At 47.3% G+C, this 23,410-nt stretch overlaps 1 protein-coding gene across 1 annotated transcript in view; it reads left to right on the top strand.

The window, feature by feature from the left end:
- Positions 1-646: 646 nt before the first annotated feature.
- The window catches only part of TOPAZ1 (testis and ovary specific TOPAZ 1), a 1,878,688-nt gene continuing 1,855,924 nt past the window's right edge, over positions 647-23,410 (top strand). The window contains exon 1 of the mRNA XM_085630596.1: positions 647-831. Within this exon, the coding sequence (XP_085486722.1) occupies positions 723-831 (109 nt within the window). The 5' untranslated portion in view covers positions 647-722. The remainder of the gene's footprint in view (positions 832-23,410) is intronic.

Here is a 23,410-nt window from a genome sequence, read left to right as displayed (position 1 = left end):
TTAGGCACTTAAGAGCTGTGTGTATGTTTGTCAAAATGCAAGAGACAGCCTAAACAATAGAAAATTATGGTTTCAAAGTACAATAGAGAACCTAAACAACTGATAATTACTGTATTCAACAACAAATAAGTATCCAGCACCAGAAGAAGTCAAATGAAAACAAATAACACGTTCAAATAATTGGTCTGGTTCCAATGTAACCAACTCCTGCAACAATAGGTTGACACATCAAATCCATGATTCCAGTCTCGGGCTTTCATTTAATAAAGCAGTGCATTTCGGGAATTGCAGTCTTTGTTTGCTTCAATGGAACCTACAACTAAATAAGTGGCAAGGGAGAATTGATGAATACAGCAAATACTTATGGAGAGACTTATTGCCCTACTTAAATGTACAATAATATCCAAAAAAATTACAACTGCTGACGTCAGGTCACTTACCATCGTGCGCCAGAAGAAGCAACAGCCAGTCACTTTTTTGCTTTCACTGCATTTTCACGAATTCTGAAGACACTGCAGACTCTTCCCCTCTCAGCAAGTTGCATTATGGGAGTGGTAGTCTCGGCGTTGTCATCAGCTTCCAATCCCACAGTGCAAAGGGGGAGTAATGCAAGAATGGCCTCAGGTCGCCAACTCATGACTGGAAAACATGTGCTCTGCCAGAAACAGAGTGCGGGAGGAACCTGCAGAGGGGAATAACCAAAGGCCTGCTGGAATAAGGCAATGGGAGAAACTGGCAACTACAACTTCATACACGACATGAAATTACTAGTGAACTGCAGCCTGCGGAAGACGGGCACACTTTGGTCTGATGGCAGCAGAGATCTCACAGGTAAGGGGCTTCCACACAGAGATATTTAATAAATCAGCTGTTGAATTGTGAGTTTAAAGCTTCGGAGAATAATATCAACAATGCGGCAGAAAAAAGTGGAAAGCGGGTTCCAAAATAACAGGAACTGTCATACTTCCTGCACACAGTACGTGAATTTACTGACTTAACTGGCTGCACAGGGGGAGGGGTGTGGGTGGCGGTGAAGGAAGAGCAGTTCAGGTATTGCCCCCACCCCTCCCCTTGGCACTAATTCTGATTTCTCGGGAGAGGACAAAACAGAGGTAGTTTGGACATGGCACAGACGTTTTCCGGATGACTCTATGACCCTGGCGCCAAAGTTTCCATTCTTAGGCTGTCTTTGTTTTCAGGTGTATTCGTCCAACTGCAGCGATCCAAGCCCACACACTCCCAGAATGCACTGCTTGTAAAATATTAGCCCAGGACTGGAAACGAGGTGCCCACCTGATATGGAGGCCTCTGACCATACTCCATGTATCTCGACAGACTTTGTGGCACCCATCAGCAAGTTTGCTGTTCAAGGATGGTGAGTTCAAGGCTTTTAAGGGGCCATCCCACTAAACTAAATACACCGCACATACAAATTAAGTGGAGGAGAGGTTAATCCGGATGCAGTCTGTACACTTCATGTCATATCTATGTAAGCAGATGAATGTAACCGAGAGCAGTAGGAATACAGAAAGTTGTGAACTTGTAAAGCAATATGGATTGCGGTCTCTGCTGCCTTATGTCCTAGCATTTAAGAAGCAGTATTTCTACCTTTATTATATGTTGTAAATTCCTTTCCCGGTCGCAAAGTGAGGCCATTTCAAGATTGATTATTGCATATTAAACTGGGACTGGATACAGTAATACCTGCGATTTAAAGCACCTAAAACCAGAAGCGAGTTTCAAGCGCTACAAGGAAAACACGTTATTACTATGAGCCTTGAGCACTCTCTATTTTCCCAATTCCAAGTTTGACCAGTTCATCCAGTCTAGGTTTCCCCTGCACTCTGTTTTTTTGTGTGTTGTTTTTATTATTTCCATTGAAGCCGTTATGAAATTGTCACTGGATGAGCTATTCAGGCATTCGTAGCTAGGGGAAACTTGGGAATTCCGTAGAAGCGCATCTCCTGCCTGTTATATGACAGATCACACGAGCCCTCGGAGCTCATTGGCTGACACAGTGACCTAAGTGCTCAGTGTCTGAGTTTGCCCTGTGCTCGTAAAGTTGTTCCTGGCAGTCACCTGCCCATCTCTCCTGTAGGTGACTTTCAGCCAGACCCAACTGTCCAGCCAATAGCAGAGCAGACTTTGTCTGTGAAAGAAGATCAATGTTTTTAGACTGGAAAATCAGGACAGATTGAAACTTTTCCCAGGCATATGGCCAGCATGCAACTATGTTTATTTAATCTGTCAATGACTAAACTAGGGTCTACTGCCGGGGTTTCATTTTACAACCAGATGAAACCTGGGTCTTTATTCCGATTGGTCCAATTTAAGGCAATGAAAAAACATGACTACTTTGATTTCGTTAACTGAATTGTGTAATAGGAACACAGACTACAATACAATTTCCAAAATGCATTGGCGTGTTAAATTAGTGCCCTTGGTTGATAACAGTAGGTTTTGGTGGCGTGTGACCTGCGCACACACAGCTGCCATGTGCCCCCATGTCCTGTGTTACACCATCACCCAGCATTTCCCACTGCATGTTGTGTTCTGTAATTTGTACTTTCATTCTTAATATTAAAAGCAGTGTTAGCAGAAGACTCTAGGTCACCTTTTCAGATGTGTTTTGTTGGGTTGGCTCAGCCAATGTGAACCTGGACTACACCACCCAGAATGCATTAGGTTGTTTAATTAACCTCTGGAAGTAGAGCCCTGCCTCCCTGTTAACTTTAAATGAGAGTATTAACTCTAACATCACAATGTGCAGTTGACTAAAAAGCTAGGACTGGCTGGAGGTGTCATAGATCCAAAGTGACTGAGATTTTAAGCAGTCCAACAAATGGCGAGTCTTCCAGCACTGATTTGTGTAAAGGGCTTGTCCTTGTATGGCACACTGGTGGTAAGGGTCAGTCAGTATGCCTTGTAAGGCACACGAGTGGTAAGGCCAGTCATTACACCTTGTAAGGCGCACCCGTAGTAAGGCCAGTCGGCACACCTTGTCAGGCACACCCGTAGTAAGGCCAGTCGGTATGCCTTGTAAGGCACACCGTTGGTAAGGCCAGTCATTACACCTTGTAGGCACACCCGTAGTAAGGCCAGTCGGCACGCCTTGTAAGGCACACCCATAGTAAGGCCAGTCGGTAAGCCATGTAAGGCACACCCGTAGTAAGGTCAGTCGGTACGCCTTCAAGGCACACCGGGGGTAAGGCAAGTTATTACACCTTGTAAGGCACACCAGTGATAAGGCCGGTCGGTATGCCTGGTAAGTCACACCGGTGGTAAGATCAGTCGGTACGCCTTGTAAGGCACACCCGTAGTAAGGCCAGTCGATACACCTTTAAGGCACACTGGGGGTAAGGCAAGTCATTACACCTTGTAAGTCACACCCTCAGTAAGGCCAGTCGGTATACCTTGTAAGGCCCACCGGTGGTAAGGCCAGTCAGTACGCCTTGTAAGGCACACCAGTGGTAAGACCAGTCATTACACCTTGTAAGGCACACCGGTGATGCCAGTCGGTGTGCCTTGTAAGGCACACCGGTGGTAAGGCCAGTTATTACACCTTGTAAGGCACACCAGTGGTAAGATCAGTCAGTACACCTTGTATTTCTATGCAAGAGGCCCAGGAATCCTTCAACCTAGGTACAGGCCAATTCCTGCAATATGCAAAGATTGCGGCAACAGCAAGACAATTATGGCCCACCTTTCCGGAGGCACCAGATTGTACCCACACTCTGGTTACACTGCTAGTGATGGCAGGTGGGTGTAAATTAATATAGCGGTGGTAAGGCTAGTCGGTACGCCTTGTAAGGCACACTGGTGGTAAGGTCAGTCGGTACTCCTTGTAAGGCACACCGGTGGTAAGGCCAGTTGGTACTCCTTGTAAGGCACACCGGTGGTAAGGCCAGTTGTTACTCCTTGTAAGGCACACCGGTGGTAAGGCCAGTTGGTACTCCTTGTAAGGCACACCGGTGGTAAGGCCAGCCGGTACGCCTTGTAAGGCACACCTGTGGTAAGTGCAGTTGGTACAACTTGTTTGGCACACCGGTGGTTAGGCCAGCTGGCACACCTTGTAAGGTACACCGGTACTAAGGCCATTCGGCACTCCATGTAAGGCACACTGGTGATAAGCCCAATCACAACACGTGCATTAATACATGGAAGAGACCACCTGTGCCATCATTTGGTGTAGGCTATTCTTCATTTGAAAGCTGAGGCAGGGCAAGCCATGAACACCACCCAGTTTTTTTGCAGATAACTAATTTCATTTATAAGAAATCGAAAAAACACACTGCATGATGTACTGTCTCCCCAATATGCTTGTTATTGTAAAAAGCGTCTTGATACACGCTTCCAGCATTTTATACTTGTAAAATGCTCGCCTTCTGCAAAATGACAAAGTTAAACATTAAAGATAACCACACCATAGTCACTGGTTAGTCATTGGGCACCATCATCTCACTACACGTACCAAACAGATGTGAAACAAGCATGTGATTTCTGATATGTAAATTACATGATTTCAATAGCATACATCATTCGTCTCTCCAACCTAGTTCTCATAAGGCTGATGGTGTAAAAGTGTATCTTTAATTGTGGTGTCCTTTAAGTTGCCCGAGGAGAGATCTGCAAATATTGGGGAGTATGTTTTCAGCATGTCTTTTCTCGCCTGCAATACACAATTTGTTCTTTGGAGTCCTCCTCCATTTTGGTCTGCATGTCGCATTTCAACCCTTAATGGACTTTCTGAGGGCTTCATTTGGTCAGCAGTCTGGCATATAACCAGTCTGAAAAAGTGGGTATAACATTTCTAGGGAGGTTTTTTTTTTCATCTTTATTTTCAGTTTAATTAAGTCAGGGAGGCACTCCATATACACATCAAAATTAGTTACATACATCAGGAGTAGGGGAACCAATATAATAATGGCCCTTGACTCGCAAGAAAGCCCCCCGATCCATCGTAGCCAGTATGACATCAAGCTATAGTAACACAAACCCCAAACTTTACTCTCCACCCCCCTCCCTCCTTGAGCTTCCATGCTAGGTAACTTTCAATTGTTTCCTCCTAAGGAATCATTTCCCTCAATAGAGTCATTATGTTCACTGCCACTCCCTGCGGATCACTACCCGTCTTACTGTGTGTGGGGGGGGGGGGTCTCTTCTCCCCATCTTGGTCATTGTGCAGTCTCCCCAGATCCCCCAGGCGAGGCTCCTCTCTGGAAATGTGTATATGTGAGTAGAGTTTCTGCTAGAGTTTCCTATGCCTTCGGGTCCCTTTGCCTCATATGCACCTGCTCCTCTCCCGCCCACTCTTATCCCATCCGCCTCCCAAGCCTCCCTTGTCGGAGCCTAGTGACTATCCAACGAATTGCAAGTCGCCTTTTTGCTATAAGGAGGTCTAAGATAGCATATCGCTTACTGAGCTTTTTATTGGGATTCTCAGGTAGAAGGCCCAGCAGACACACCTTTACTGTCTGCGGGATCCTCCAACCTGTGGTCTCCCGCAACTGATCCAGAACCTCTGTCAAAAAAGGTGCACTGAAGGGCAGTGCCAGGTCTCATGCAAAAAGTCTGCCGGTTCTGAGCGACATCTCGCGCATTATGGGACTCTAGTGGGGTATATGCCATGCAGACGTGTGGGGGATAGATGCGCCATATGTAAATAATTATATTGTATCAATTTAAAACAGACTATTACCAACACTCTTTCAACCCCTGCATGTATTTTGAGCCAATCCTGCTGAGAGATTGATCTTCGGCATGGCGTTGCCAGGCATTCTCCATTGGAAGGGTTTGCAGTTGTTTGTCAGAGCGTAATGCACAGTACAAATGAGTTAATTTTGTTGGGCCATCGCTAGCAGTGTAACCAGAGTGTGGCTACACTCTGGTGCCTCTGGAAAGGTGGCCCATAATTATCTCACCGTTGACGCAATCTTTGCATATTTCAGGAATTGGCCTTACCTAGGCTTGAAGGATTCCTGGGCCTCTTGCATAGAAATAAATCCATTTTCAGGGTGGAGATCAGATAATGTTCTACAGTCACCAACCTGCTGTTTATCTATAGCCATTGTGTGTGTGATTTGTGCAAAGGGGACCAGCAACCATATATCCAGGTCTGGGGCATTTGGGGCTCTCCTAAGTATGCGCCTGACCACTCTCTTCCATATTTTTCCCATGTGTCGGATCACATGGAGGAGTGTCGGAGGGATTCTAGCACCTTTCATTAACAGCTCCCCCAATTGGTATCCTACATGGGTAGTTCCAACAATGTCCATTATCAGTTTGGTTCTCCATCTAACCAATGCATCACGTATTGTAATTGCACTGCAAAGTAATATCATTCGAAGTCTGGAACTTCCATGCCTCCTTTCTCCCATTCCTGCCTTAAGGTAGCTAAGCTCACTCTAAATCTCTTACCCTGTCAAAGAAGTGTTGTGGTCAATTTGTCAAGCTCATCAAACACTGTTCACGGGAGCTCATAGAAGGTGTCTTGCATTACATTTAGACAACGTGGGAGCACCACCATTTTAATAAGTGCTAATTTCCCCATTAGGGATAATTGAAGGGAGTTCCCAAATTGTAAAGATGTTTTTAACCCAGCAATGACCTTCCCCATATTGAGATCAAAGAATTGCTTTTCATGACGAGTAATACTGATACCCAGATATTTAACGCTGTCTGTCTTCCATTGGAGACCTAAATCCGGGCAGCACTTCCACCTGATGTTTGGCTAGTAGGCCCAGCGAGAATAGCGTTGATTTTTGGGCATTTACCCATAGTCCCGATGATCTCCCTGAATTCCTGTGTCACCCCTAGAAGGATCGTGACCGATACTTCAGGCTGCCAGAGGTAGAGCATGGGATTGTCTGCATTTAAAGAGATTATATGTTCTAAGGGTTCAATTGCCATGGCAAAAAGTAATGGTAACAGGGCGCATCCTGGCCCTGTTCACTCATGTAGGACTATTGCTTCTGATATATACCAGCCAGTACGGACCCTCGCTCTCGGGATCATGTATAATATCCTGGCCCAATTTATGTATAGGGTTCCCATTCCTGCTTTAGTTAGTACAGTCCACATACACTCCCAATTAATGGAGTCAAAGGCTTGCTTGATATCTAAGAAAGCTTGCACAAAATTTCCCTCCTGAATAACTGGGGCATTCATAATGTGAACCAGTCATCGCAGATTACGTTGGGTGTTCCTATGGGGAATACATCCAGACTGATCCACATGGATCAGTCGCGGTAGTTGGGGGAGGAGGCGTGCCGCAAGCACATGACTGAGGACCTTAAGATCAACATTTAACATCTATTTTCCCGGCTTCGGTATCGCAGCTATCAGGGCTTCGGACATCGACTGTGGGAGCTCTCGTCTTTCATATGCCTCAGCAAAACACCTGGACTAGTCTATCTATTAGGACATTTGGGATGGTTTTATAAAATTCGGATGGAAGGACACCTCCAGTGTCTTGGCTGTGGCCATCGACTGCAATGCTTGTTGAAGTTCCTGCTTACTTATAGGGGCCCCCATTAATTGTCGGTCTTCTTTAGAGATGGACAGTAGTAAAAGGTGATCTAGGTATTCCTTTCTCTCTCCCTCTCCAGTTGCCTGCTGCAGTGCCACATACACCTCATGTAGATGGACCTCAAATACTGAGTTAATAGCAAGTTGTGTCCAGACTACTCCGCCTCAGTGGTCCCAGACAGATAGGATTGGGTGTGGAGCCGACTCTGAACTAATCAGCCATGTCAACATTCTACCCGTTTTCTCTCCTTCCATGTACCAGCGCTGTCTACCTTTTATCCTGTCAAATTTTTCTAAGTGTTCCCATAGCACATACAATTTATGTTACTTTCCATCCCAGACTGTTCTGTTTGAGGTAGCTTTGGATAAATGCTTTTCAAGTTACTCCAGAACTTTTTCCTGTTTGGTTAAGTCTGTTTCAAGAGTGCGACAGACCCCAACCATAGTTGATAGGCAAACCTCTCTGATAACAACCTTCATTGCATCCCACTCTACTGCTCTGGAAGTTTCCGTTTCCCAGTTTTCAGTGAAATAGTGAGTTAGAGACGTGTAGAGTGCCTTGGAATACTTGGTCCATCAGGGTTTCAGTATTCAACCGCCACAAGGGAACCCTGGGAAGCCGCCTATCAAGGGAATAGGACAACAGAAGTGGGGAGTGATCGAAAATGGACAGGGCCAGGTACTGCACATCACCGATCCAGTGTACTACCGTCATTTGTATAAAAAAGTAATCTAGGCGACTGTAAGTGGCTGTGGCCAGGGTGTAACAGGAGTATGTACGAGCATGTGGGTGGCGGTGGCGTCATATATCAATTAGGCCCAGGTTTTGTTGCACTTGTAAAGCTGCTGTTACTTGGGGCTTAATTCCCAACTGGGGAGTTGACCTATTTATCTCTCCACTTATTGGACAATTGAAGTTCCAAGCCATAACAATCTATTTCTGTGTTGGGGGTAGTCTGCATGACCTTGAGTACTGTTCCTAGGAAATCCCCATTATCTGCATTTGGAGCCTAAATATTAATAAGGTAAAGGACGTGTGCCTCTAATGTCCCTTCTAGGAATATGTATCTGCCCTCTATTTCTCTAACTACCTGAAGGGTCTGGAATGGGATCCCTGGGGCTATCCATATCAAGGCTCCCCTCCTGAATAGGATGTGGCAAAGATTTTACCTCACCACCAACTCTGTCAGAACTCATACAATCTTCCCAAAAACGAGTTTCTTGTAAGAAGCTAATTGTTTCCCCATAGCATTTAAGATAGGTGATTTTACAATTACGTTTTGCTGGGTTGTTTAGTCCCCTCACCTTCCATGTTATGAGCTTATAGGACGTTACTTTATCCTCCCCTGACATATTGCGTACTTGAACCTCTTACTTTGTGAGTGTTGACTGTAGACAATATCAGTACCCTCGGTACAGCTCTATCTGAAAGCTTCCCTTTCAAATATGGAATAGAAAACAGTATCAAAAGCATGTTTAACTTAAACAGTTACTTAATCAGCTGCCCAAAACTTTGGCCTCCAGAACCTGGAGGAACGTATCCCCAAATCCCATATCTGTGACGGCAGAGTTCCTCGCCGCTGGGGGGTCGCTACTCTTTGGCTATCCGGTCATCGGTTGTTTCTGCGTCTTTGTCCCTGCCATTCCCTGAAAAGTTCTCCTTCGCTCAGGCCCCTGGAGTCCATCCAATATGCTGCCTCTTGTGGTGTCTCAAAGAAGTGGGCCCTGCCCTCATGTTGGACACGTAAGTGGTCAGGAAAAATTAGGCTGTATTTAATAGTGTGGTCTCTCATCCTACGCTTAACGGGTAAGAAGCTTTTGTGGAGCTCCTGTACCTTCTTTGTGTAATCTGGATGTATTTGAATTGATGTGCCTTCATATAGCGGGGGAACATGTGACCTAACATATTGAAGGATAATGTCTCTGTCCCAGTGGTTAAACGGTCAAGCTATGATTGCTCTCGGTGGTGATCATGAATGAAGTTCTGGTCCGAGGGTTCTCTGCGCAATTTCTATCGTAAAGAATTTTGAAAGACTTATTTCAGGCATTGCTGCTGGAATCCATTCCTCTAGAAATAGTTGAGGGATTGTTGAGGGATTATCTGCGTGCTCCGGAAAGCCCAGAAATAGATTATTTTGCCTTGAGCGACCTTCCATGTCCTCTTGGTGCTCCTCTACGTGGGTTGCACTACGTTTCAACTCAGTCACTGTTGTTTGTAGTTCTTTCACTGTTGTGCGAAGTGTTGCTACTTCTCCCTCCGTAGTCGTGACCCTCTCCACTACCCTCCTGAGGTCTAGGCGCAGATGGTTAATGTCCATGGCCAAGGAGTCCATTTTTGTTTCCAGCACAATTCAGGATCCTTTTATGGCTTCTAGTATTTCAGCAGTGCCCTGCGACTGCTCTTCACGCTCCAGGGGTAATTGTAATTGTAACTTGTAGAGCGCATAATCACCATCAGGTCTATAAGCGCTGTGAGAGAGAGCCCTACCCTAGCGCATGGTAAGGATGTAGTTGATTAGGTTGTGCCCCAGGCTTCCACAAAAAGGAGTGTTTTTAACTTCTTCCTAAATGGGAGGAGGGCATGTTCCTTACGCAGATTCTCTGGCAGCCTATTCCACAGTTGAGGAATTGAGGTTGAAAAAGCTCCACCTCCTTTGGAGGCCATGTTAAAGCGGGGACAGGCCAACAGGCCAGTCTCCGAAGAACGGAGCAGCCTGCTAGGCGTGTAGCTTACCAGACTTTCTTTGATATAGGTTGGGGCCTGACCATAAATGGCTTTCTGCGCGATACAGAGGCCCTTAAACCTGGTTCTCTGCCCAACCGGAAGCCAGTGTAGCTGGCGTAGGAGGGGGTTGGCGTGGGCCCTCCTGGCAAGTCTAAAGATCAATCTGGCGGCATCGTTCATGATCACCTGTAATCTGACAAGCAACTTTCCTGGGAGGCCAATGTACAGAGAGTTTCCGTAGTCCAGTCATGATACTATCATGGCCGATATAGCCAATCTGAGTGTTGCAAAGGAGAGAAGGGGAGCTAGTTTCCGTAACTGTCTTAGCAGGCCCACACATGTTCCTACTACGGCAGATACCTGGTGGGACATGGAGAACTTGGCATCGATTTTGATGCCCGGGCTTTTTACGGCCTGGGCAGGTGCAGGATTTGTGCTCTGTTCTTGTGGCCAGAAGAGATTGCTCCAGGGATTGTTGTCCGTGGTGATTGTTAGTACCTCGATCTTATCAGGATTGATTTTGAGGGAATTGGCCGTCATCCAGTTGACTGTGTATTTTAAAATGTTTTGCATCCGTGTGTGGGCAGCAGGGGAGTTGTCTATCTGGATGATGATTTGAGTATCGTCCGCGTAGTTATAAACCTGGCACTCCATGTGGGACAGTGCAGCCACCAAGGGCTGGAGGTAGGCATTGAATAAGAGGGTGGACAACGCCGAGCCCTGTGGAACCCCACACGTGAGTTTGCCGGCATCAGACACCTGGTCGGCTAGTTGTATTCTCTGTGATCGGTCAGTTAGGAAGGACGGGAGGCATTTAAGGACCGTTCCCTGGATACCTAACTCCGAGATCCGCGACAAAAGTTGGTCGTGGTTGACTGCATCAAATGCCGCAGATAGGCCTAGCAGGACCAGGGCACTTGGCTTTTTGTATTCGGCCCTGAGCCTGAGTTCATCCAATACTGCGAGCATTACCATTTCTGTTGGACCTGGCCCTTTTGGCAGGGTCATCCCTAAGCTTTTTGCCTTCCTCCTATATTTGTTCTGACCTGTTGTTGGCTGTTTTATGACTCTGGGCACCTTACCACTGCTGATCAGTGCTAAGGTGCATATGCTCTCCCTATGGTAAAATGTTGACATTGATTGGTGTCCATGTTTGGCTTATTTGGTTTACCATCAGCCCCTAGTAAAGTGCACCAGGAGTGCCAGGGCTTGTAAATACAAATGCTGCTGGTGGGCTTGCAGCACTGGTTGTGCCACCCACATAAGCGGCCTAGTAAAATGTGTCTAGGGTCTGCCACTGCAGACCCTGCGCTCGGTCTGGTACTGTCGCGCTGATTGCGCAAGTGCACCTACTTGCCAGTCCCCAAACCTTCACTTAACTACATATTAGTCACCCCTCTGGTAGGCCCAAGGGCAGGGTGCATTGTAGGTATAAGGTAGGACATGCCCTGATGTGTGTGGCATGTCCTAATAGTGAATTACAGCCATTTTCGTTTTTCACTATTGAAGGCTACCTGCTCTCCATAGGCCAGAATGGGCTGCTGGAATTACTACACGCTGTAATCCCAGTGGACTCAGAGAGCATGGTAGAAAGTCAAGTTTAGTATGCCCCCTGGCGACAAAGAACAAAAGGATTGTGCTATAAAAGAAGGAGCCCTGCTCCTAAGAAATCAGATCCTGTTTGCGTCAAGACGAACTACTGCATGAAGGAGAAGGACCTGGAGAAGCTGAAGGAGGAATACTGTCTCTCTGCCTGAGAGGCTGGCCTGCAGTGGGTGCCTGTCTGCTGGAAGGAGAGGAAAAGACTAAAGGAAAAGACTTTGCATCAACTTGTGCTTTCAAACAATCTCCAAGGGCTTGCTTGTGAACTTGCTCCCTGAACTGCGCCCCAGGAACAGTGGGCGCTACCTTTCCCCCAGAAGAGGAGAAGCTGCTGAGATCGATCCTGTGACGCTGACCCCCAGAGAACCTGTGTGCCCTCTTTCTCTTTCCAAAGCACCGCGACATCTGCCACCTGAGGCTACCACGAGCACCGCAAGGACCTGTCCGCCTGGTCCCAGCACTGCAAGTAACTGCCCCTCCGAGCCGTAGCTCACAACGCGAAGGAAAGAACGTGAACGTCTAAACACCGAGCCTCTGCGACCCTGCGCCACCGAGATCACTGCGAGGACCTATGACGCACTGGTGATCCCCTGGAAAGCTGACAGCGCGACGCGCTGAAGAGATTGCCCCCGAGCTGCCCCTCCTGCTTCTGCCCGTGATCGTGTGGCCGAGACTGTCCTGGAGCACCCCACGAAGCACCGCCGCCCACTGCCAAGAAGGGACGACAACACGACGTGGGACGCTCCTGCAAGGACCCCTGAAGCTGCTGTGATCACCCCCTGTGCGAGAAAAGGTACTGTGCCCTGAAAGCGCCGCTGTTTGAAGCCTCCCGTGCTCTGTACAGTGCCAGCGTAGCGCTACGTGACTCACGCGTGAAGCGCGAGCTTTGGTACGGTCCGTAGCAGCTGTTCGCAGCGTCCCAACGGAGGTACGGCTCCTACAGCATTAAAGACATTGACGGTGCTCACGCGAGAAGCGTGAGGTTTGGAGAGGCGTACCCGACGTGTACGACACGTACCTATGAGGGTACGGTCCGTACGGTTCACTGCCAGCGTACGCGTGCTCACGCGAGAAGCGTAAGGAACGGCAAGCGTACTCGTGCTCACGCGAGAAGCGTGAGAAACGGCAAGACACTTCTAAAACCTTGTACAAAGCGTAACAAAGGCGCTACGAAGCGCACAGAACCCCTAAGAAGCCTATTTTAAGTATAATTTTGCCATTTTAAGAACTGTGGACTGCCTGAAAGTAACTGGAACATTATTTAAGTGAAGAACTGTATTTTAACCAGCCTGCTTGAAGAAATCTTTTATATAAAGAACTTTATTTTTGCATAAATACAGTCTTGTGTCTCTGTGTGGTGGGGTGGTGATTATTGTGTGGGATATCTTGAACGCTTAACCTAATGCCCTCTGGAAATCTAGCCTGACTGCTCGCGCCACGTTACCTAGAGGTTGAGCAGGGGTTATTTTTAAAGAGGTAATCCTACGTCCTGACTTAGATGAAAAGGGTCCCTGCTTGTCGCAAGTGCATACCTGCGCCAACCAGAGACCCCGGATTCTAACAATTTCCATATTATGATGGGCCTAAAACCTGCCTGATTAGTTTGCAGAAGTTGATTTGCTTCTAAGTGATGTGACAAGGATTTCATCACTTGCTGTTCCAGCACTTTTGCTAGGAAAGGGAGCTGGGAAATTTGCCTAAAATTTTTAAGATTCTTCACGTCTGCCCCTGTTTTTTTCAGAAAAGGGGTGACTCGTGCTTCCTTAAAGTCAGTGGGGACGTGGCCAGATTCAAGAGACCAATTCAGCAACGTGAGAACCTTGCTCTCTACCCCTGGAAATGCCATTCTGAATACCCTCGGTGGGCAGGGGTCCGCAGGTGACCCAGACTTAATTCGGCCCATTAGGAGGGTCAGGGAGTCATAATTAAGCATTGGGAAAAAACGTGAGCGGTTTATCATAAGCGTGTGGCAAGGGGGCAGATGCTAGGGGGAAGTAGACAGTAGGAGTAAAGTGGATCTCTGTCAGCAGGTCCTTCACTTTTTTTAAGAAGGACTGAAATTTGTTACAATCTCCGGGGCAGGTGGGGGGCTTCTTCTCCTGAGACTGCCTCAGCTCTTTTAGAATCTGAATAGTCTCTTTTTGTGTATTGTCAGCGGTCAGGATCCTTGCTTCATAGAATTCTGCTTTCCTAGTTAAAATCGCTTTTTTATAAACTGTGAACATTGTTTTATATTTCAACAGCGCACCTGGGTCATATGCTTTACGCCAGGCTCTTTCGCACTGGCGTAAGGTTTGTTTCTTAAAGCCTCATTGAACCAAGGGGCCCCTTTACCTTTGTTCCTCACTCTTTCCCTGCATGCAGGGGCTACTATGTTGATGGCGTTCTTCAGCCTCATGGAAAGGGCGGCACTTTCTAGGTCAAGGTTTCCCTGTGCTGGACTTGGGGGGGAAGAGAGGGGGTGCAGAGGGAGGGGGCTGATTTATATAGAGTTTTAATCAGGTCGTCTTCTCTAATTTTATTCCATCCCCTCAGCACTTTCCACTCCGGGGGAGGACGGACTGCTTGTCTTGTGGGTGGAAACAGGCCTCTGATTAAATAATGATTGGACCAGGTGCAGGGACTGAAATCTGTTAGGCTAGTTAATGGATGGGACGTCCAGACCAAATCAAGTATGTGGCCCTTCTCGTGAGTAGGGGCATTCACCAGTTGTCTGAGTTCCTGAGAAACCAGTGCCTCCTCCAACTGTCTGGCCTGGCTGTCTTTGGGTATCTGATCCCAGTGGAAATTGAAGTACCCCATCACCAGGATACATTGGTACCTGGAGTGGATATCGGTGACTAATTCAGTGAAGAGCTCAACGCATTTGGGGGGCGTTCGGTGGGGGAGGGGGCGATATACTACCAGAACGATTAGACAGGTGGTCTGGGAGCAGATCTTAGCTCCCAACACATCTGCCCCCTTGATTCTTTCTGCGCATAGGGTCTCTGTCTTAAGTTGTTGATTATGCAGGATCGCAACTCCACCCCCTCTAATGCTGCCAGATCTTTTGTAACAAAGGGTAGCATGGTTTGGGGGCATGGCTGCTACCAAGTTCGGAGATGAGGACTCCTCGAGCCAAGTTTCAGTGACTCCTAGGATGTCCCGGGAGTCATCTTGGAGGAGCGAGAAAACCTTGAGATTATGCTTCTGTAAGGAGCGGGTGTTAAGGGTATCCACCCGTAGTCCCCGTGGGCCAGGACACTCTGGATGGATGAGGTAGGGGTCCTGTGCTGCCTACTACCGTTTGTGTCCTTAATAGACCTTCAGTCCTGAGTGCGTTTGCTACGTTATTATTAAGTAGCATCGTACCTTGAGCTAAGGTCCGGAGTTCCTCCGCGGAATACGGGAAGCGGGGGGCAGGGGAACTACCCCTGGTCCCGGTTGGTCATGCGCAGATGGGCATGCCTTTGGCATGCCAGTGGCAAGCCCGCTGCGCACGTGTGCTGCGCGCTCGCTCCAGCTTTGCAGATAAGCATTTAACTCCTCCCACCCACCAATCAGCCCTGCTGTGCAGCAGCTGACCGTCCCCGAGCACTAGACCATTAAATGAAGCGAAAGTTCCCCCGGGTAGCGGAAGCGATTGAAAAAACTGTGCAAAATACAAGAAAAAAAAGGTTCCTTCAATTGTAAAAAGGTAGCAGCGTTTTGACCATCAATTTTCAAGCAGTGCCACGAGCAAACCACCACGAGGGGGTAAGCGCGTTTCTCTCTGCCTGAACTGTGCAAAATACAAGATTAAAAAGGTTCCTCAGTTTTAAAAAGGTAGCAGCGTTTGGACCATCAATTTCCAAGCAGCGCCACGAGCAAACCACCACGAGGGGGTAAGCGCGTTTCTCTCTGCCTGCGCGCTCGCTTGGGTAATGCAGGTCCTGTCACTCTTCCTACGCACCCCCACCGGTGATTGTGTATTGAAATATTTTATTAGACTGCGCTAACCTCGTCATCTTATCTTTCACCATATTGGCCCGTTGTGTCACAGAGATCCAGAGCCAAGGGCTCCATGGATTGCCTAGCTAGTTCCGCCATAGGGGGGATCCAGCAACCACTGCCGAAAACTTGTTCTGTTTGGAGATCCTTATGCTCCCCAATGCCTTTGAACCACCCTATTAAAACCCGCCTTCTGGGAGACCCCCAACTCTGCATCCTGGGCAAGGCCGAACGCTAAATTAGCGCACACCGCCATTATGGCGGTCGCACCGGTCCCCGGGGGCAAGGAGGAGGTGGGAGCACTCCCACCTCCCCTGAGCGTCCAATAGGCGGGGTTCGGCGGAGTGTGAACCGGAAGCACTTTAGCGTTTCCGGTTCACGCGGGCGTCCATCTTTGGGGTCCGACCGGTTTAGACTGGCCTGGCCCGTGCCCCCCACTTAAAAGGGGGTGTGGGGAGCAGAACAGTCTCTTGTTCCTTCGCACCCCACAGGCACGGCACCTGGGCCACCAGCGGGCCGTAATTTGTTTTCTGCTTTGTTTTTTAGGTGGCGTGATGATTCTCGTGGAGCGGTGGACTCAGGTTGCGGTAGAGAGGCCGTGGTGCAATTGTCGGAGACGGAGTCCGAAGCTGAGGATCCGTGTTTGAGCCTCCGTCAGGAGGAGCAGCATTATCATCGGTGGGGAGCCGTATGCGAGCCGGTTTTGGAGCTGCGGAGCCCGGGAGAGCAGCAGAGGCATTTTTCAATGAAGTTAAGTTGCTGGGAGTGCCCGGGTGGGGAGCGATCACGCTTTATGGCACAGCTGTTTGTGGGTGGCGCCTTCCGATCAGCTGGTGAGGAAGCGAGTGAGGAGGGCGTTATAGCGCGGGAGCTGGAGCGTGTGTTTTTAGCTGACGTGCACTTGTAGCGGTCAGCGATGGTTTTGGGTGGTACGTATTGGAAACTCAGCCTGTGATTTAAAGGGCGCTGGGCACGCATCACCGGGGGACAACAGAGCGGTGACAAAAACAGCGCAGCTGTATCTAAAGCTGTTTCAGGGAACGCTTGTACAAGTCAGCTTGAACTGGTTTACGAGGGGTCATAAGTATACCCCAGTACCAGTCTAATAGTATACTCCCTACCGTTTCTGACACATTTGACTCTATATTGCTAGACGGTAGTGCACTCAATACAATTAGTTTAACGGTGCTGACGAAGTGCCATTGACCCTTTAGGGGCAGTCTGGGCACGAAACATGTTGACCACTTACACCACATAAGCCCTTTAGGAACATCACTCCCAAATAAGGGCTACCACACATATTTTAAACTAGGCTAGAGCTACCTTAATAATAAATACTTGACCAAAGTAGGACTGCTCCATCCCTATTTTAACCACACTTTATGACTCGTGCACTACCCAGCCCCCACACCCGCACACACCTTACGGCTTCTTCAAAAGTTTCCCGACAAAGAGCCCCGGATTCAGGAGCCCGTCAGACATTGCAGCGCCGGCCTGACGAGGGGCAAATGCCCAAATGAGGAAGCATGACATCCCTTGGGGTGTGTGAGGGCATTACGAAGAAAGACCTGTTTTCCCCTTCCCCGCTCCTATTTTATTTCTAACTAGGAACTGCTCATCCTCTTTACACTAATCTCCCTTGGGAGCCTGTTAGCAGGACCTCATAAACTTGGCTCCTTGTCCCTCCTTTGTTTACAAAACATTATATGTTGAACCACATGGCCTCTCACCCAGTACAGAGGTGGTGTTTTTTCAAGTCCGCTTCTGGGACCCAGGTGTCATGACTCGCACTCGAGATGAAGTGTTCGAGCGATAGTGGAGGTGAAAACAGCCTGTTTTATGCTCTGAATGGTTTTTAACACGTTTCTGTCATCTCATCTAGATACATTTAAAATGTTTAAGTTATCACTGGGGGGGTTGGAGCCTAGATACTCGAGTGTAGATGCCTGCATTGCTGAAGAGATGAGTACCGCGTGGGTGTTACCGCGTGGGTGTTACCATGTGGGTTTTACCGCGTTGGTGGTACCGCGTGGGTTTTTTACCGTGTAGGTGTTTACTGCTTTTTTTAAGTTTACCGCATTGGTGTGTTTACCGTGGGGGTGTTACCGCATGGGTTTTACCGCGTGGGTTTTACCGCGTTGGTGTTTACTGCTTTTTGAAGTTTACCACATTGGTGTGTTTACCGTGGGGGTGTTACCGCGTGACTGTGTGTTGCCACGTAGGTGTTAACAAGTGGTTGTTACCGTGTAAGCGTTACCACTTAGGTGTTAACAAGTGGTTGTTACTGTGTGAGTGTTACCGTGTGTTATAAAAGTGGCTGTTACCGCATGGAGGTGGCTGCAGTGATGTTACCACATGGAGATTTTTGGGTATTACCACATAAGTGTTACCGTATGGGTGTTAACACGTGTTACAGCGTGTGGGTTACCGTGGGGTGGTTACCACGTATTATCATGTCCATCTTAGCACGACTGCACCAAATGATACGCAGGAGTAAGGCAGGAGATCAATTAATCTCCCTGTGCCTAACAAATATGAATGTGTCCTCATATAATGCGATTGGGCTATGTTGAGTGCTCTCAACATAATGTCGAGTCCCTCAGCTTCGGGTCAGCCAGCCCTGAAATGAGCCGACATACTCTTACACTAATTGTAACGCCGAGAGTAACTAATAACAAAAACATGGAAATTAGAATTTCACCCGGCTAGATGGCTGTTATAAATCGCCGGATGATAATGCATAGCGAACTGAGGTTCCGATTTATGGGATGCCATTTCGTGACCAATTTGTCTGATTGTGATTTTAAGGAGGATATGTTTGCTGGACAAAACAATAAGGTACAAGTTAGCAGTCAGAATGCACACTGTGCGATTTGGCACAGATCCTGTGACCTGGCCACAGTTTGCATTGGGCGCGAGTGGACTTCATCCTGTCATGGCCAGATTTCAATGTTCAGCAGCTAACGCAACTGGTGCAATGCTAAGCGCTCTCATTTGAAAGTATGATTTCAATGTTCCTCATGTAATGAAACTGGTACTATGCTTAGCACACTCAGTCTCTCTGAAAATCTGATTTCAATGTTCTTCATGAAATAAAACTGGTGCTATGCTAGGCGCTCTTAATTGGATTTTTGATTTCAATGTTCCTCACTTAATGCAACTGGTGCTATGCTAGGCGCTCTTAATTGGAAGTATGATTTCAATGTTCCTCACTTAATGCAACTGGCACTATGCTAGGTGCTCTCATTGAAAGTCAGATTTCAATGTTCCTTATGTAATGCAACTCCCCTGAGAGTCCAATAGGCGGTGTTCGGCAGGGCGTGAACCGGAAGCACTTTAGTGTTTCGGGTTCATGCGGGCGTCTAACTTTGGAGTCCGACCGGTTTAGACCGGCCTGGCCCGTGCCCCCCCCTTAAAAGGGGGTGTTGGGAGCAGAACAGTTTCTTGTTCCTTCGCTCCCCACATACACGGCACCCGGGCCACCAGCGGCCCGTAATTTGTTTTCCCCACCCACCATCGCCTAAGGCCGGCATTTTTTAAATGTGTGTGTCAGTAATGGATTTGCTTTGTTCTTTTAACTTTCATTGCAGGTATCTCAGGAGATAGGATTAATGTAAATATGATGAATTGGTGAATTTGTAATAAAAGTGTCAATATTTGTACTTTTGTCAGTACAGGACTTTTAATGCAGAGTTATGTAGTGGAAATGTGTAACATTTAATAAAATGTCAGTACATGGTATTTGGTTTCAGGTTATAATGTCGTATTTAGTTGCGTGTGTCTCCAGTCAGGCGGTAAGGTCATGATTGGTAAGCATAGTCTTCGGTCCTTAGCGGTCAGAACCATGTAACTCCAGGGGCAGTGACAGCTGGTAGGTAGGCTGTCAGGGTGCGGGGGACGCGGGGAGTCACTCTTTCCAGTGGGCCTGTGGCCACCCTTGCACACGCATGTGCATCAGGGCGCAAGTATGCGTCATTTTTGCAGCCCCCGTTATGGAGTTTAAGGCACAGGGCGTAGGGGGGTCCGGGGGAAAAGTATCCGTCCGATAAGCTGTACCCCCTGCGCAAGCCTACTCCGGCGGAATATTTTGTAGTTTGCTGGGATCTGGAGGCTGCCAGTCATTGACCTTGCCATAGGCTCTAGAGGGGAAACGCAGAAAGTGAATATATGCATTGTTAGATTTACTGTAGGAGTGTTAGAGTTTAAGGTTAGCCACGTTACATCATCTGTCTAACAATGTATCCGGACTTTCTGCATAATTGTACATACTGTTAATAACTAATGTTTTTTAATTTTGTAATAAATACGGCCGGGGGGCTAAACCCCCTAATCCAAAAAATGGTGTGGTCTTAATGCTTGCCTTGAAGGAGGGAGGGAGACCCCATCCGTACAAGGGCTGTGGGTCCAGAAACTAAAAAGGGGACTTGGGGAGTACCAGGCCATACTAGGGAGGGCATGGCTAAAGCACTGCCCTACCCCACCACGGGGACCACGCCTACTCCCGTGGAATTTCCCAGTCACCGTTCTCTGGCGGGTCACTCCTCCGTCCTGCTGCCTGTGGGATTCAGATGACTCCGGTTCGTCTCTAGCAGACACTGACAGTGGTCAGTGCTTCTTTTCCAGGGTCCCCAAGAGCAGGCTCACCCTCCTGTCAGGACCGCAGCTTCGCATCGGTACTCCTCCACACCTTTCTGCGCGGTGGCTTCAGGACCACTCCTCCATTGATCACAGCACTGTAGCCCCTCCGACCTTGGGGGCTCTTGTGATGGAGGAGCTCATCGGGACAGCAGCACTCCTTGTGCAGACAGCGTCGGGCTCGGACTGGCAGGAGCAGGTGGCCCCCTCGGCAAAGAGTCAACTCACCTGTGGGAGGGAAAGCCTCCTTCACCAGTCCAACGCCTCTGGCCCGACTCCCTGGTCGGCATCTCCGCTGCTCCTGGGGACCCACCGCCATTAGGGTAATGGATTCCACTCTGCAGGATCAGGGAGCGGGTACAGCCCCCACTTTACTGGATTTGCTGCCCTGCCCGGGCGCTTCTATGCAGCGGTTCCAGAGGCTCTCTCCTCACGTCCAGGCCACAGGGTTTTTGTCCGCTCACGGCACTTCTAGGCAGTCCAACCTTGGGGTTCAGTCGTTTTTCCGGGCCTCAAGGGTCAGCATACGTGTTCAGGCACACCCTGAATTCAATGTGCTCATCCACACAAGGGGTGATTCCAGGATATTAGGCAAGATTTCTCCATCCGAGTCGGGAGCTCAGCATAGCACGGCTAGTCGGACATCCTGCTCAGCCACGCCCCCAAACATTATGGTGAAAGTATATACTACGGAAGTGGTGGCAAGTATGTCGGAAGCTGCATACCTGCAATTGGATGTTAATGAGATTTGAGTAGATTCTGGGTTTTCTGGTATCTGTTGGAAATGCAGACATCTTTTTATAAATGTGCTTACAGTAGAACTATATGTAATGATACATAGTGTATTTAGGCCTTGACTTCAGTAGTCCAATCAGTTCAACAGGAGGAACCATGGAAGCATCTGCTTGATTTTATTTCTACATGCTTGCATCCTACTGAAACAGATAGATGTTTTCACTGATACAGACAGGTGATGACCAAGACAGATGGTATGTAGCAATCTGCTGCATACATTAAGTATGCATCTTGCTTTTTGTGGCATCTGCTTTGTCTTGGTCTGTAGACGCATGTGAAGAAGCTTAGCTGTAAACAGAGGCCTCCTCAAATTTAGCAGAGTTCTCTGGTTGCCCCAAAAGATGCTCATATAACTTTACCTTTTGGTACTTGCAGTCCTGCCTTTATAAGGAAAAAATACATAACTACAAGTACCACAGTAGAAATGCGAGGACTAAAGAGAACACTGCATGCTTGTTATGTAAAGGGCACTATCACCGATAGGGTATCCTGGTCCTACTTATAATATATAGATTAATGGAAAAGCCAGGTCTTCAGCTTCTTGTGGAATTCATGAAGAGAGGAGGAGAAGGCTCTGATGTAAAGTGGGAGGCTGTTCCACTCTTTATAAGTGATGTAAGATAACGCCCGTCCTCCTGATCTGGTTCCATGTATGCGCGTAGGGTGTGTGCAAGTGCAGAGTGGAGATATCTGTGTGGTTGGTGGAAGGAGACGAGACTGTTCAGGTAGGTGGCGCCTAAGCTGTGTAGTGCCTTGAATATGTGTGTGAGGAGCTTGAAATGAGCATGTTTACCGGGAGCCAGTGGAGCTCCCTGAGTTCTTGATATCAGATACTCACATTACAATAATTTCAAGAGAAGAATATAAAAACAAATTCCAGACAAACAAACACACTGCAACATAGAAAACATACACCAGGAGCTTATGGAGGGCACAACATCCATCTAGAAGGAGTCTTTGAAATGAATGTCAAGTTCGAAGAAGAAGTAACAAAGGCAAAAGTATATGTGATAAATCATGATATGAACATTCTAGGATGGTCAGAGCAAAGAAAATTACACATAATGATAAACCATTGCATAGCTCCATATGTATTTGTTATAACTAACAAGCATCTTGAGGAAATTCCACAAGAATTTGAACCAGTTTTCAAGGAAAGATTGGGATATCTGAAAGGATTTCAACATATGATCAAACTTAAGTAAAATGCAATCCCCGTCAAGCGAAAAGTACGAAATATTCCTTTATCAGTGAGATGTTAAAAACAACCTGGATAAATGGTTAAAGGAAGAAATAAGTGTACCAGTAGCTGCATCGTCATGGCTATCCCCAGTTGTCTTTGCAAACAAATAAAACTGGTGAAATCAGACTATGCATAGGCTTCAGACAAATGTATCGACAAATAACTGTTGAAACAGAACCCTTGCCCAACATTCATGAATTAATGGCAACATTGGGGGATACAAGAGTGTTTTCCACACTAGACTTCAATACAGCATATCACCAGGAATTATTGCATAAGAATTCTCAGGCTCTCTAATCATTTATAATGCATATGGGGTCATTCAGACTTTGTCACCCGTTATTCGGTCTGAGTTCAGTGTCCGCCATGTTAGAAAAATTCATGAAGAGACTATTCGATGGTATGCAAGGAGTAAAAGCTTTCCAGGGTGATGTTTTAATTTTTTTTAATGATAATGAAAGCCACCTACAGATAAATGTAACCCATTCAAAAGGACAAATGTAAGTCTTACTAAAAGAAGTTACTTATTTAGGCCACATCACCTCAGAAGGAGTTAAACCTAAACTCAGTGTTGTTTCTGCCATTGTTAAACCACCTAGACCAGCTAATAAACATGAATTAAAATCTTTCCTTGTGTTATGTGAATTCTATTCAAAGTTCATAAGAAATTATTCTGACATGGTTGACCCTATGCAGAGTTTATTGAAAAAAGAAACTGACTTTGTATAGAACGAATCTTGTAAAAAAAAAAAAGGTATGCATCAACTCAAAACAGAGATACAGGATGCTCCTTCATTGAAATCATTTGACGAATCATTTCTTTTAATAGTGGCTGTAGATGCACGTCAAGTTGGTGTGGGAGCAGTATTAAGTCAAGACAAACAAGAAGAAAGTCAACTTATTGCCTCTGCCTC

This window comes from Triturus cristatus, chromosome 10 (genome assembly GCF_964204655.1).
Source record: "Triturus cristatus chromosome 10, aTriCri1.1, whole genome shotgun sequence".
Classification (NCBI taxonomy): Eukaryota; Metazoa; Chordata; class Amphibia; order Caudata; family Salamandridae; genus Triturus; species Triturus cristatus.
The sequence above is the reverse complement of the archived record's forward strand: the minus strand, read 5'-3'. Positions and strand labels throughout refer to the sequence as shown.